General features: G+C 60.9%; 1 protein-coding gene across 1 annotated transcript in view; it reads right to left on the bottom strand.

The window, feature by feature from the left end:
* Nucleotides 1-13,868, bottom strand: part of CROCC2 (ciliary rootlet coiled-coil, rootletin family member 2) — a 78,385-nt gene extending 64,517 nt beyond the window's left edge. Inside the window, 3 exon segments of the mRNA XM_030916117.1 lie at nt 1,747-1,898; nt 2,719-2,869; nt 13,791-13,868. Of these exon segments, the coding sequence (XP_030771977.1) occupies nt 1,747-1,898; nt 2,719-2,869; nt 13,791-13,868 (381 nt within the window).
* Nucleotides 13,869-14,621: the final 753 nt, after the last annotated feature.

Below are 14,621 nucleotides of genomic sequence, written 5' to 3' on the forward strand. Positions count from 1 at the left end.
GGATGGCCCAGGTAGAAGGGTGGAGGGGAAGGCAGCAGGCCTGGTGCCTCAGCTGTGGCTGTGCCAGGGCTGAACGCATGGGAGAGCTGAGGGGCCCCTCCTCAGCCACCAGCCGGAAGAGAAGGGGGCATTGGAAGACCCTGGAAGAGCCGGGTGGGTCTGGGGGTGCCACCCCAGGATGGAGATGCCACCCCAGCTCAGGCACTCTGGCCACCCAGACCCCGTTCCCCCTGTCTTGGGGGTAACTTGGAGTGAGGCCCAGCCTCCTGGCACCCACACTTTGCCTGCTGAGCCACTTGGGAGCTGGCGTGCACTGGGCTGCTGGCGCGTTCGGATCTGACTCATGCGGCTTACTAATCTGTCGGCAGCATTTCTGCGGCTTCTATTCCCAGCGGCCTGTTCCCAACATCTCCCCACCCTGTGCTAGGAAGATGTCTCCCCCAAGGCCTCCCCACAGCTGTAGGGGCTCCCAGGAAGAGCTGGCAGCTCACAGACGCGCTGGGGCCCCCATCAGGTGGGGTAGACCCCAGGTCCTGCCCTCAGGGGCTCCCAGGGGTGCTAGCAACAATGGAAACGTGTTTCCCGTGGGGGGTCAGGGCGTGATAGAACTGGGTGGGGAGCAGAGAGTGGGCTCCTAGGAGAGCTGAGGGCACCCCTATGGGGCTGGTGCTATCGCCGGTCCTGGGAAGGACCCTTCCAGAAGGCGAGGCCCACTGGGGACCCCACTGGTCCCTGATACTGGCCACTGGTCACGTGGCTAAGAAGGGGCCAGATCTGGTTCAGGGGTTCAGGTCTCAGCCCCAGTAATGGTGGTGTGTCCTGGGTGATCACTGGCTGGCTCTGAGCCTTGACTCCCTTATCTGGAAAGTGGGGTCATCTGACCTGCCACGCAGAACCATGGGGGCTCTGAAGATGGCGTGGGTGTGGCAGGGGCCCTGAGCCCCCACAAGGTGGGTTGGACACCCCACTCCGCGCACTGGCTCCTTACCCAGTCCTGCCTCAGAAGCCAGCGTGCCTTGGGGCAGCCGACATAGGAGAGAGGCTCTGGCCTCGCAGGTTTCTTGATCTTTCTGCCTCGGTTTCCCTGGCTACACAATGGGAGGCCCTCCCCAGCTCCACATTTTGTGACTAAATATGCCCCTCGCTCACCTCACAGGTCACCCTGGAAGGCACCGCAGCCACCAGGGGACCAAAGATACAGCCCTGCCTCTGGCCCCTTCCCTGTCTTCTGAGGTCCAAGTGGTCCCAGTCAGCCTCAGTTGTCAGGAAAGGGTCAGGAGGCTGGGGTGGAGCCATTTCTCTGTGAGCTCCGTCTGGGGGTGGGATCGGTGCCCGCTGGCCTGCTGTCCTCTGCCATGCAGGTGCCCACTTTGTGCTGATGCTGGGCTGAGCACTGGGCTCCGTGGGTCAGGACTCGCCAGGCCACCCCACAGGGCTCCTGGGCAGGTACAGGGACCAGTCAGTGCCTAAGCTGGGTTGCGAGACCTCGGGGACATGCTGGGCATCAGGGAACAGCCTGGGCAGGTGCTGCTTGGCCTCCCACCTCTTGCCTGTTATCCCACCGGTTGCCTCAGTTTCCTCATCTGTTGCCCAGGGTTTGAATGTCCGGTGGCTGACACTCTGTCTTTCCCAGTCTTAGAAATTGCCGATGGTCCCAGGCTCTGACTGCAGGCCCGACAAAGTGACCCCTCACCAAGGGCCAGGCTGCCCCCTCCCGCCTGTGCTGAGTCTACTGCATACACTCACCTGCTCACTGACCACACGGCACCTGCTGGCCAGCTCATCTCGCTCGGCACTGGCCTGGGCCAGCAGGTCCCCCAGCCGGGTCAGCTCCTCCTGCAGGAGCTCGTTCTCCTCTTGCACTCGGGCCATGGTGGCTGTCGGCTCCTGTACCCCTGCTGCACGGTACCTGGTTCAGCCTGGGTGGCCAGACCAGGGCCCACCCGCACTCAGTCTTGTGCCCTCTCTCCATGGTGGGACCCTGGGCTGGCCACCGGGCTCCAGCTGCTGGACCTGCCCGCATCTCCTGGGAGGGGCCCCAGCTCTGAGCCGGGGACCCTGACATAGGGAGGCAGACTTCACACTCTGAGCCCCGCTTCCTCTCATGTTAATTGGAATCCTACCACCTCAGAGTACCGGGAACCCCAGTGCAGACCCAGGCCCAGGCCGAGCCCTAAACCAATGGCAGCAGAGTATGTGGGCGGCCTGAACGCTGGGCACTCGCCCTGTCTGTGAAGCTGAGAGCCCTGCTGCTTCTGGGGGAAGGGACCTGGTCCCCGAATAATAAGGTGCTTTTGTAAATACACACACAGCCAGTTCCCCGGGCCTGCAGGAGGCCGGACAGATCCTGGGAGAGAGGGATCCCTGGGACCCACGCGCAAAGGAGTCCTGGGCACACACTGAACAGGCGGCCTGGAGCTGAACAGCCGCCAGGTGGACAATTGGAGGCAGCACAGGGGCCTGGGGCGGGTGCAGGAAGGGCAGAGCTCGGGACGTGGGCGCCTGGGCTCCCTGAGTGCCCGTGTCTAGCATTTCCATGCTGAGGGAGAAACCAACACCAATGAAGCAGAGACTCAGGTGGACACAAGGGTGCCACACAGAGGCAGCCCTGCTCAGGCCCTGCTGAGTGCCCTGTGGGTATTGATGTGATGCCCCTGAGGGTGGCCCTGTGGGGGGTGGGGCCAGCCCCGGGCCCAGGACTGTCCCCCATACCGTCACCTTGGGGTGGCTCCTCACTCAGGCTGCCGGCCACGATCTCACGGATGCGGGCGGGTACGGGGGTGGGTGAGGCCCGCCGGCCTTCCCCACGCACGGTCAGTGCCCGGTCTTCCCTGCTGGCCGTGGGACTCAGTATGGCGTCCTCCAGTCTCTGAAAGACACCCCCAGAGATATCTGGAGATGGCAGCCCCCAGCAGCTGCCAGGCACCCCCCCACAATCCCACTGAATGGAGCCACCACAGGGCCACCCCAAGGCAGCGGAGTGCCCTGCAGAGGACAGGGTGAGGCTGGGCAGGTCACTCAGGGGCATGCCTTAGTTCTCCACCTGTGGAGTGGGGCTGTGCCTGTCCCCAGGTTCCGGAGAGGAGGACCACACCCAGCCGAGGTCAGCAGGTACTGCACTTGGGGCTCTGCCCTGTCTTGGTGGGGGCTGGGCTGAGCGCTGGCTAAGTGGTCACCGGTCCCCTAGGGGATGCTGACAGCAGAGCCTTTGCCTCTGCTCCATAAGAAACCCAACATCCTCGCCCACCCGGAGCAGGTGGTCTCACAGCTTGTTTGCACGGTGGGGCCAGAGGAGGGACCTAGATCTCATGCAGCAGTCACAGAGCCCAGCGTGTGTGTGTGGCGTGGGGCGGGGGCTGAGGACTGGTTGGAGGGCTGAGGCTGAACCCATCTTTCTCTGCTCAGCTGCCCGCTGCCCCTCCACAGGCTTGGTGCATTGGGCGGGTGGGCAGGCCTGGGGCTGCATGCTTGAGGCTCTGAGGATGAGCAGAGCCCGTGGCGCCCTCTCCTCCCAAGGCCATGAATTCTGGGCAGAGTCTGGGACTCCCACCCTTAGGCTGCCCTCAGAGGGCTGCATGGGCCGGGGCAGTGAGGGCAGCGAGGACAGCCTTCCTTCCCAGGTGGGTCCTTCATGAAAGCCGACTGCCAGGGAAGAGACTCCAATAGGCCCAGAAGCGGGCAGGAAGGCCGAGGACCCGAGCTCACACTCGGGAGGTGTTTGCTGAGTGGCTGCCCTTCTGCCCCAGGAGCGCCTGGGTGTCCTGGGTATCCCAGCCTGGTTTTGAGGGTCTTGGGCCCTAATGGCATTTTGCTGGGCAAGGGCACAGCTTGGGGAGGGCTGAGGCACCAGGGCAGGGGACTCCCGCCAGGTGGACTAGATTACTGACTGTGGGCAGGACACACAGGGCCCTGTGAACACGGAAGTCGACTGTGCCAAGTCAGCAGAAGCCCAGGCAGGATCCCGCAGGAGTACACAAGGCCACAGCTGTCCCCTGGCCTGCTGCCTTAAGGATGTCTAAATTTCAGGCAGTGAATTAACTGCTAAAGGGTGACCGGATGCTTGCCAGGGAAGCTGGGAGGGGATGTCCACTCCTAGGGGCTCTCCAGCATGACACTCCGGAGTCTGCTCAAGTCCTCCTTGCCTGGCTCCCACGTCAGCACAGAGGACCCCTCTCCCTGGGGTTCACAGAGCAGCTCCCCCACCTTGTGCCTCCCGGATCGTCCTCCTGCCCAGGGCCCTTGTGGGTGACCACCTGGCCGCCTCCTGCCTCCCATCTTCTCTTGGCCCTGCCTGAGACCCTGCTTGCATCCCTGGATTCTGACCTCAGGCCTGGGCTGGTGGCTGTGCCCTGCTCCCCAACCCTGGCCCTCCTCCTGACCCCAGCCAGGCCTTCTGCACCTGGTGTGTGCTGTCCTGGCTGTCTCGGATGCTTCCTGGACACAGGCCTCATCCTCCATCTGCAACCCAAAGATCTAAGCCCCCCTTGCCAGGGCTGGAGAGTCACCACCGACCCAGGCTCAGCATGGTGCCTAGAGAGGCCCTATTCTGATCCTGCTGCCCTGTGAAGGTCAGCCACTCAGCAAATGCCTCCCAGTGTGAGAGGAGGTCTGGGGCCAGCCAGCCTTCCTCCGGACAGCTCCAGAGTCCGGAAATGCACCAGAGTCTGCATCTCAGTCCCCTGGGAGGTCTTGGGAGGCGTCTTCACTGCCGGTTTCCCTGCACTGCAGGTTCCCCCACTGCCTTTTCTTCTGGAGGGAGTAATGGGACCCCCTTGGGAGCAGCAGCCCAGTGGGGGAGGGGGAGGGACGTCCCTGCTTTTCCTCCCGGGCCCAGCTGGGACCCAGGTGCCAAGACCACCAACCAGGAGGAGAGCTGCCGGAAGGGGCTCCGCTATTCTGTTCTAAACCCCTTATTTTGTACAGCGGAGAATGGAGGCCCAGCAGGGTGGCAAGAGGCACCCCAGGCTCCTTGATCAGAGACCGTCAGGCCACGCTCAACCCCCCAGGCCTGGAAGGGCTCTGCCCCGCCCTCCCTCCGCCTGCTCAGCAGCTCCCGCCCTGCGCTCCCCCGGGCATCAGCGGCGCCACCCGCTAACGGGAAGGCAGCAGCGTGGCGTAAACTTGACTCATTCCTAACATTTACAGAGGGTCACTTATTAGCGGGACGTCCCGAGAGGCGCTGGGGCGTAATGGGTTCCATCTGTGGACGGGTGCCTGCAACGGGCCGCGGCCCAGCTGGAGCCGGAGGGGGGCGCGGGGGGCGCGGGGGTGCAGGGGGCGTTCAGGGGGGCGGAGGACGCAGCGGGCGTGGAGGGGCGCGGGGGGCGCGGGGGACGCAGGAGGCGTGCGGGGGGCACGGGGGTAGGGGACGCAGAAGGGGGCACGGGGGACAGAGGGGACCAGCAGGGGGTCGCGGGGGGACGCAGAGGGGGCGCAGGGGCGTGACTTTGGAGTGTGAGGGCAGCGCCGCCCCCACAGAACCTCCGGAGGAGAGAAGGGCTGAGGGAAGGAGCAAGCAGGAGAGAGCCAGGAATGGGAGGGGAGGAGAGGGGAGGAGAGGGGAGGGGAGGGGAGGGGAGGTGGGGGTCGGCGTGTCCGGAGGCCTGTGCCACCAACCTAAGCGACTGGGACCCACCCGAAGCTGCCTCCTTCCCGTGGCTCCAGGGTGGTCCTGAGGGTCCGCACCGCTCACTCCCGAGGCCCCTCCCCAGGGCTCCGCGCTGCCACCTGCACCAGCGGTCCGGGCAGGGCATTCCCTCCGCGGCCTGTGGGTCCTTCTGGGCCTGCCCATTTCCTGCCCGGGGCCTCTGAGGGGTGGGCCCAGGCTGGGGCCCAGGTCGGGTCGGGGGCTTCTATTCTAGAAGGCCTCGCTGTGGCAGGGAACCCCAGGGCTGGAGGTCACTTTCCCTTAAGGTTCCAGACTCACAGTTGAGCCCGGTGTATCTTCCTCCTGCCCCCAGCACCCTCTTCAACTCAACCTGCATTAAAGACCCCAGGGAGGTCACAGCCCCTGCGTGGAGCTACCCTAGGGGCAGCTGGCCTGCTCAACCGGATCCTGGCCCTGAAGGGGGTGGCCCAGCAGGGAGAGCCAGCGGGTCCTCACCGCTGCACCACCCCATTTGGTTATGTGGAGAGGGACAGCCAAACCTGGGGGGAAATGTGGGCTCCCCACATCTCTGCCTCCCCAGGGTCAGAGCAAGGCTCCCCTCTAAGAGAGCTGGACTGGGTTCCTTGCTATGCCACCAATAAACAGAGACCCTGGGTGTGCTACCCCCCACCTCATGTCCCCATCTGTGAAATGGGAGCATTGGCAATCCAGGGCCTCCTGGGTCCCAGGGCCGTGGGCTGGGGCTCTGTGAGGGTGCAGTGGATGGACCACGTGCGGCCTCGGCTGCCTGCCCCCAACTGGCCACCAGCTCCTGGGAAATGCAAGCTGCTGGAATCTTGCCTGGAGGCAAATGACCTCCACCCTCTGATGGATTCAGAACCCCCCTGTGGATCCAGGGCTCCACCTGCACTTTGGCACTTGCTGGGGACCAGGGGTTTCGGGGCCGCTGCCAGGGCCTCTCCTCTTATACCCCTTCCCCATTCCGGGGTCTTGGCCAAGATCCCGGAATGGGGGGCCGGGAGGTTGCCTTATCATACTCTATGCTGCAGATGGGGAAACTGAGACCAGGTACACGACACCAGCTCTTTACTGGCGTGGGCTGGAGCCAGAATGCACCTGCCAGCCTGTACTGCCTGCAAAAGGCTTCCACCTGCAGGGAGGGCACAGGGACTCTAGGCCTGCACCGAACAACCCAAGTCTTGGCTTCATCTGGAGGCCACACTGTTGCACTGATTCTCATCCCTGCGCCTGGGGCATGACCTTGGAGATGATGTCAGGGGTCAGAAGCCCCAGAGCGAAATCCCCAAACCCTCGTCAAAGCCACCTGAAGCAGGGACGGTCAGGGGCCTGTTGAAGCTCAGACCCAAGGGGCACTGGCCCCACCAGCCCTCAGCAACCTCACCACCCCTGCTGTCCCATCCTGCTTGGACAGTTGCCTGAGCTGGGGGCAGGATGGGGGCAGGGAGGGGGAGCATGTCCACTGGGACCCCCGCCCACCCACCAGCAGGCTCCTCGGTCAGCCTGGGTCACCCTCATTGAGGGGGTGGAGGATGGACCCCCGAGTGAGGGGTGGGGTGGAGGGCGAACCCCCTGAGTGAGGGGTGAGATGGGGGCAGCTCCCAGCCAGAGGGTGGAGGGTGCCTTCCCCAAGCTCCAACAGTGCCCCCGTGTGGCCGCGAGGAGCGCTGCAGGGGACTGCCAGGTCCTGCTCTTGTAGAAGGGAGGCTGGGCCTGGGGGTTTGGACGGCATCAAGGACCAGTGCTCAGTGGAAAATGAAATATGTCTGTCTGCGAGAGTGAAGGCACGTGCCAGCATCAGCCCGCAGGGTTCTCCGCACTCTCCACTTGCAAACGTTTTCACAGCCATTGTCCTGACCTGCATTGGAGGCTTCTGGCCTCCGCCTTAATGGGTGAGGAGGGTGAGGCTTGGCACCTCTGAGACTTGCTCAAGGGCACCTGCTCAGCAGCAGCGTTAGGACTGGGACTCCAGCCTTGGGCCCCCACTCGCGCACAAGGGTGGTCACTGATGAGCCTTCCCAGTGGCGGCATCTGGACTTGGCTCTGCTGCAGGTCTCCTCCCCTGTGTGCCCCCTCCCCAGCCTGAGCAAAGGGCAGGGAACCAGGCAGCTTCTGGGCCGGGCAGCAGCCTCTTTCCTCCTGTCTCTGAGCCCAGCCATGCTGTGGCTGCTGCCTTTCCCTCCCGGTCCCTCCATGGCCCTCCCAGCATCCCCGGGCGGGGTAGTCTGGCCTTGCCAGGAGCAGGCACAGCTTGGAGAACGCATCTAAAGACAGGGCCTCTGGCCAAGTCCAGCCACCGGACGTCTGCTTGCCGTCCTTCCGCAGCCTGGCCCGCCGCAGAGAGGGCCTTGGGCCGGGTGGCCTCCTGCCAGGCTCCATTTCCTTAGGAAAAAGAGCTTCTCTGTGCCTGGGATAACACCTGGCCTCCAAAATGCTGTATTTCAGCAACTGCTCAGTTTAAGTCTCCGTGTTTGTGGAGCACACTCTGGGCCTGGGCATCACCCAGGAGCGGGAACATGCCTCTGTGGGTGTCAGTTTGCTCTTCAGGTGATGATAAATCTCGGCTACCCCTGCAGGAAGGACCCGGCCAGGCATTGAGGCAGGGACTGTGGATGGGGAGAGAAAACTTCTCATTCCCTTCTATGCCCCCAACACAATGCCTGGCACACAGATAGGCTTGGATGCAGTGCACTGCTCAGAAGACTAAGAGCGCAGCTGCCTGAGGTCCGAATCACTAACAGCAAAATGACCCAGAACAAGGAACTAGAGGAGGGCAAGGACGCTGTCTTTCCTTTTTGTCCCTGTGTCCCTGGTGCCCACGCAGGCTTCCTGGGGGAGGTGGGATAAGAAAGAACCTACCAGCTAGTGAGCCTGGGCACTGTGTCCATGTGGAGGAAGCTGTGGAAGCAAAGGTGGAGGGGGTGTGTCTCCAGGGAGCCATGCAGGGCCTGGGAGAGGGCCAGTGGGGATGGGAGTGAATGGGGTGGGGAGGAACCTGGAGCCAGACTGCGAGGGCCTCGAATGTTGTGTGGAGGACTGTGGGATGCGATCCTTGGACCACGGGGCTGGTAGGGGTTCCTGAGTGGGAGGATGGACCCGTGTCATTAGCACAGTGGCCCTGGCTGTGCCTGACAAGACCTAGATGTGGCCTGGGAGATTTGGAGACGGGCTGAGCGTCTGCCTCTGGCTTGCTTGTAACAGTGTGGGGCTCGGTGATGGGCACCATGGCCTGGCCACTTGGAAACCATCCACTACTCCTGTCCTGTGGTGGGGACTCTAGACTTGGGCCCTTGGGATCTCCTGAGTGATAAGCGTGTCTTTTGTTGGCCTAGGACACGGCTGATGGCTGGGGCCCCTGGATAGCCACAAAGTAGGGGCTGGTTACCAGAAAGGCCAGGGCACAATTAGAGCATTGGTGCTTTCAGCCTCACACCCCGACATCTGGGGAGGGGAGAGGAGCTGTCTCTGGAGCTGATCACCAATGGCCAATGATTAAATGAATTTTGCCTACTTAATGAAGGTTCCATAAAAACCCCAAACCACAGGGCAGGCTGAGTTGCTGAATACGAGGCAGTGCTGTGGGTGGTGGGTGTACCCAGGGGCCTGGAGGCTCCGTCCCTGCCCCCTATACCTTGAGCTGGGCACCTCTCCCTCTGGCTAGTCCTGAGTTGTGTCCTTTATAATTAACAGGTAATCAAATGGGAACGTCACTTTGAGAGGTCTGTGAGCTGTTCCAGCAAATTATCAAGTTGAGCAGGGAGTTGTCAGAACCCCTAATTCATAGCCGGTCAGACAGAATACGGGAGGCCTAGGACTTGTGATTGGCATCTGAGGTGGGGCAGCTTTATGGGATCGAGTCCTTAAACTGTGGGTCTGTGCCAGCTCTGGATGGTTAGGGTCCGAACTGGATTGAATTGTAGGATGGCTAGATGGTGTCCAGAGAGCTGGAGAATTGGCTGGTGTCAGGAGAAACCCACACATGTGGTGTGAAAAGTGGTGTGAGTAACAACAGTTTGGACAGATAAACCTTGCTTGGAGGGAAGTGCGTACATCAGAGAGGAAAAGAAGCAGGAAGGTAAGACGGTGCGGTGGCTGTGGAAGACGGCATGATGGGTCCCCACCAAAGTAAATGTAGACTCTCTGCGATCCAGCCATCCACTTCTGGGCATCTGCCCGGAAGAATTAAAAGTGGAGGCTCGAAGAAATATTTGTACCCCGAGGTTCACAGCAAGCATTTTCACAACGGCCAACGGGCGGAAGCCACCCAGGCATCCATTCAGAGATGAACGAATAAGCACAGGGTGGTCCCTTCATGAGCAGAATATTACTCAGCCTTAAAAAGGAAGGAAATGCTGGCACCTGCTACAACATGGGTGGACCTCGAGGGTGTCATGCTCAGTGAAATAAACCAGCCATGAAGGGACAAATGCCATCTGATCCCCTTAGACGAGGCTCCCAGAGTCACCAAGTTCGTAGAGCCAGAGAGCAGGATGGCAGGGGCCGAGAGAGTGGGGAATGGGGTGCGAATGTCGAACGGGGACAGAGCCTCAGTTTGGGAAGATGAATATTCTGGGGCTGCGTGTGGTGGCTTACACCTGTAATTCCAGCACTTCGGGAAGTCGAGGCGGGCACGGTGCTTGAGGTCAGGAGTTTAAGACCCTCCTGGCTACCATGGTGAAACTTTGTCTTCACTGAAAATGCAAAAAATAACTGGGCATGGTGGTGTGTGCCTGTAGTCCCAGCTACTGGGGAGGCTAAGGCACGAGAATTGCTTGAGGATGGGAGGGCGGAGGTTGCAGTGAGCCGAGATCGCACCACTGCACTCCAGCCTGGGCGATAAAGACAAGACTCTGTCTCAAAAAAAGTTCTGGACATGGATGGTGGTGATGGTTGCTCAACACTGCGAATGTGCTTAGTGCTGCAGAATTCTTCCTAAAAATGGTTAAAATGGTCAGTTTCATGTTATGTGTACTTTTCCACAATTTAAAGAGAAAAAAATTATTTTTATTTTTAAAAATTTTATTTTATTTTTTTGAGACAGCGTCTCGCTCTGTCTCCCAGGCTGGAGTACAGTGGCACAATCTCGGCTCACTGCCACCTCCACCTCCTGGGTTTAAGCGATTCTCCCGCCTCAGCCTCTTGAGTAGCTGGGATTACAGGTGCCCGCCTCCACGCCCGGCTATTTTCAGTAGAGATGGAGTTTCACCATGTTGGCCAGGCTGGTCTCAAACTCCTGACCTCAAGCGATCCACCCGCCTTGGCCTCCCAAAGTGCTGGGATTACAGGTGTGAGCCACTGCGCCCGGCCAGAAAAAAGAAATTTTTAAAAAGGCTGAACAATCAATGAATCAAGCACATATTTCCAGAAGTTAGATGAAGAACAAACCCAGATAAACTGAAAGCAAAGGAAGAATGGATATGTAGGTTAGTGAAACACAAGCTAAGAACGCTATGAGGAGGATCAGCACGCGGCTAGCGTCAGAAACGAGAAAGGGGGTGCCACTTCAGGACAGCCACTTCCTCCCCGCTGTGCCCGGCACTTGGGTTCCGGACCCAAGGCTGTCTGGAGTCCTGGGAAACCCCTGTCTCAAGCCCCCCCAGCAAAGAGGGCCAGCCGGTCACCCCACAGATCCTGCAGACACCCGAAAGACAGGGGAAGATATTGTGAACAACTTTTGCCAATAAACTTGGAAATTTAGATGTAATAGACAATTTCCTAAAAAACTAGCATGAATCAAAACTCAAGCCCAGAGAAATGGAGTCTGAGGAGCCCCCAGCTCTGAGGGAACTGGACTTCCTGTGCTGGGTTCCTCGGCCGGGAATCTGTGCACCGTGCTTCTCCATCAGCTGTGGGTCTGGATGCGGGAGATTCTGAGGAAGGGCACACCCCCCACCCCTCGAAGCAGTCACAGATACCCCCAATTCATGTGTAATTTCAGGGGGCTTTGCGCTCCGCATGTCTGACTTGCTCACCCCAGGGACAGAGGTTGAGAGTTTCCAAGCCTGCCCCCTTAAATCCAGTTCCAGCTCTGGGGTGGGGGGCATTCTGGGGTGGGGGGCATTCTGGGGTGCTGTGCAGAGGTTGCTGGGGGGCTTCCAGAGGAGGGGAGAGAAGCTGGGGCCGGAGGTAGAGGATGTCAGAGGGCTCCTCCCGGCCTGGGAGCATGTTCACCGTCTGTCCATAGCCACCATCCCTAGTCACGGACGGGGCAGGCTCCTGCATCCTCAAGTCACAGCCTTCTCCAGGCCCTGTGGTCTCCCAGGCTGTAGCTAGAGGGTGGAGGATCCCTACGGTTCTGCCGCCCATCTGGACAGCTGATCTGGGCATCTGGCGCCCGTCTGCTGCCTGCTCACTCTGGGGTAATGGCATCAAGATCTCAATCACTCCAGCGAAAATAACAGGTGTCGGTAGGGCGGGCAGAGCTGACCTCACTGGGGCCTGTGTAGCCTCCAGATGAGTTTCCCGGGGACAGTGGGAATTTGGGGTCAGGCAAAGCATCCCTCAGCCACATCTGCACGGCGCTCATGCCCCTGCCTGGTGGCAGCACCGGCCTCAGACCAGCCACGAACCACAGCAGCTCCCTCCAACCCTTAGGCCTCAGCTTTCCTGACATCCGAGGGGATGAGAGTCCTCACAGGGCGGCAAGTGTCCTGTAAATGTAGTATGCTAGCTCTCCAGCCTGCATTCACCAGCCCTGCTCGCAGAACTCATGGAGCCGACACCCAGGCCGAGCTGGCTGAACTCCAGGGGGAGGAGGTAGAGGTCACCCTCAGGTGGAGGAGGTAGAGGTCAGAGGTCACCCTCAGATGGAGGAGGTAGAGGTCACCCCCAGGTGGAGGAGGTGGAGGTCACCCTCAGGTGGAGGAGGTAGAGGTCAGAGGTCACCCTCAGATGGAGGAGGTAGAGGTCACCCCCAGGTGGAGGAGGTGGAGGTGAGAGGTCACCCCCAGGTGGAGGAGGTAGAGGTCACCCCCAGGTGGAGGAGGTAGAGGTCACCCCCAGGTGGAGGAGGTGGAGGTGAGAGGTCACCCCAGGTGGAGGAGGTAGAGGTCACCCCCAGGTGGAGGAGGTAGAGGTCAGAGATCACCCTCAGGTGGAGGAGGTGGAGGTCAGAGGTCACCCCAGGTGGAGGAGGTAGAGGTCAGAGGTCACCCTCAGGTGGAGGAGGTGGAGGTCAGAGGTCACCCCAGGTGGAGGAGGTAGAGGTCAGAGGTCACCCCCAGGTGGAGGAGGTGGAGGTCAGAGGTCACCCCAGGTGGAGGAGGTAGAGGTCACCCCATGGCATCGCTTTGTCTCGTTGCATCACCTGATTCAAATATCCTGCCCTGAGTCCTCGTGCGGCCCTGTGTGTGAGCAAATCCTGTGTCTACCCTGTCACTCAGTCACCTGCACCAGCTGTGGCCACCTCTCTTTTCAGGTGACCTGTGCTGTTTGGATAGGGCCGTGTCAGCCTGCCGTGGCATAGTTTTGAGATGTTAAGAGCCGGGTTAACAAGCAACCGCGAGTAGGCCAGTTCGTCAGGGGTTCCCTGGGATCCCGAGGGGTCTGCTGGAGGTGGGGCCTGGCTGCAGGGGCCAGCAGCAGGTGATGGCAGCTCAGGGAGGAGGGATGTCTGAGGTGGGACGGCAGGCTGGGCTGTGGGAAGGAGGGAGGCCAGGGGAGAGGGACACGGGACAATTCCCAGCCACTGTTTGCACACACCAGGTGCTATGAAGACAGAACCAGAACATCTGGAAGCCACAACTGCCCACAAATGTGCAGCAACGGGAACACTGCCCCAGGGAGGCCCCGCTGGCCCCCACACTTTGCCACGGGAGGGCAGTGAAAGAGGTCCCAGAATGTCAGTGCCGAGGGCTGTCTGCCTGTCCCCACCCTGGTGTGCAGCCTGCAAGCCTGTGGCTGCCAGGGACGCTGGCCACCTGAACGTCCATAGCCAGCAGCGGCCCAGAGCTCTCTCCCCCCAGGCTTTCTCTCCAGGCTGGAGGCTGCCGGTGTGTGCGTACAGGTGTGCCTGCTTGCATCCGTGACTGCCTGCACGCTCGAGGCGAACACGTGAGCAAGTGGAAAGTGCCCCGGGAACCAGGAAGGTCCCGCCTGGCCACCCCTTCTGTGCCATGTCCAACCTGCTCGCAGGAGGGAGAAGGGAAGAGACCACCCCACTGACCTGGATCACGACGTCCAGCCCCAATGGGGGCTTTTGGGAGGCATCCCCATTGCCAGGTTCACTGGAGGCAGAGCTCATTGCAGCCTAGAACACAGGACCCCAGAGAAGGCCGGGCTCTGCTCCCCGGCAAATCTCCTCCAACTGGCCAGGGCCTTCCTTGGGGCACGGGCCCCACACCTGTGTGGCACCTGGCTCTGCAGTCCTGCGACCCAAGCCTGGGCACCCAGCTGCCCTCGCCCTGTGGGTGAGACAGTATGGCCAACTGAGCCCGTAGGCATTGCTGTGGCAATCGGGACGCTGAGAGCTGGGTTTCCCTGGAAACAGGAGTGCAGGACCCTGTTGCTATGGGGACAAAGGAACGCTGTTGGCTGGAAGCAGATTTCCCCGGAGACCTGGAGACGCCCTGGGTGAAACTGTCTACCTGAGCAACGGCACCTGGGAGGAGCTGGCCTTTTCCCCCCAGACACGCCCCCATCCCCCGCATTCGCTCCAACGGGAGCCGTGTGCTTGCTGGACACACGGCAGGCAGAGGCAGCACGTGGATCACTGGTCTCCCTTGATCTGGACTCACGAACTATGGCTTTTTAAAAACATTTGTCAAAGAATGTAGTGGTTGTCACAGGTGGTGGACTGAGGCCTGGGGAGGGACGCTGCCTGCCTGAGCGCAAAGGAAGCTCATCTTCCTGGCCTTGCACCTGTGAGTCCTCCTGGGGTCTGACTCCCACTAGAGCCCTTCAGAGTCATCTGCCTATGGACCCACCCTTGTCCCAGGAAGCTGCACCGTTTCCCACCCTCTGGAACCGGAAAGGACCGCCAGCCACCCTGTCTGGA

The sequence above is a fragment of the Rhinopithecus roxellana genome, chromosome 14 (assembly GCF_007565055.1).
Source record: "Rhinopithecus roxellana isolate Shanxi Qingling chromosome 14, ASM756505v1, whole genome shotgun sequence".
In the NCBI taxonomy this organism is placed as follows: Eukaryota; Metazoa; Chordata; class Mammalia; order Primates; family Cercopithecidae; genus Rhinopithecus; species Rhinopithecus roxellana.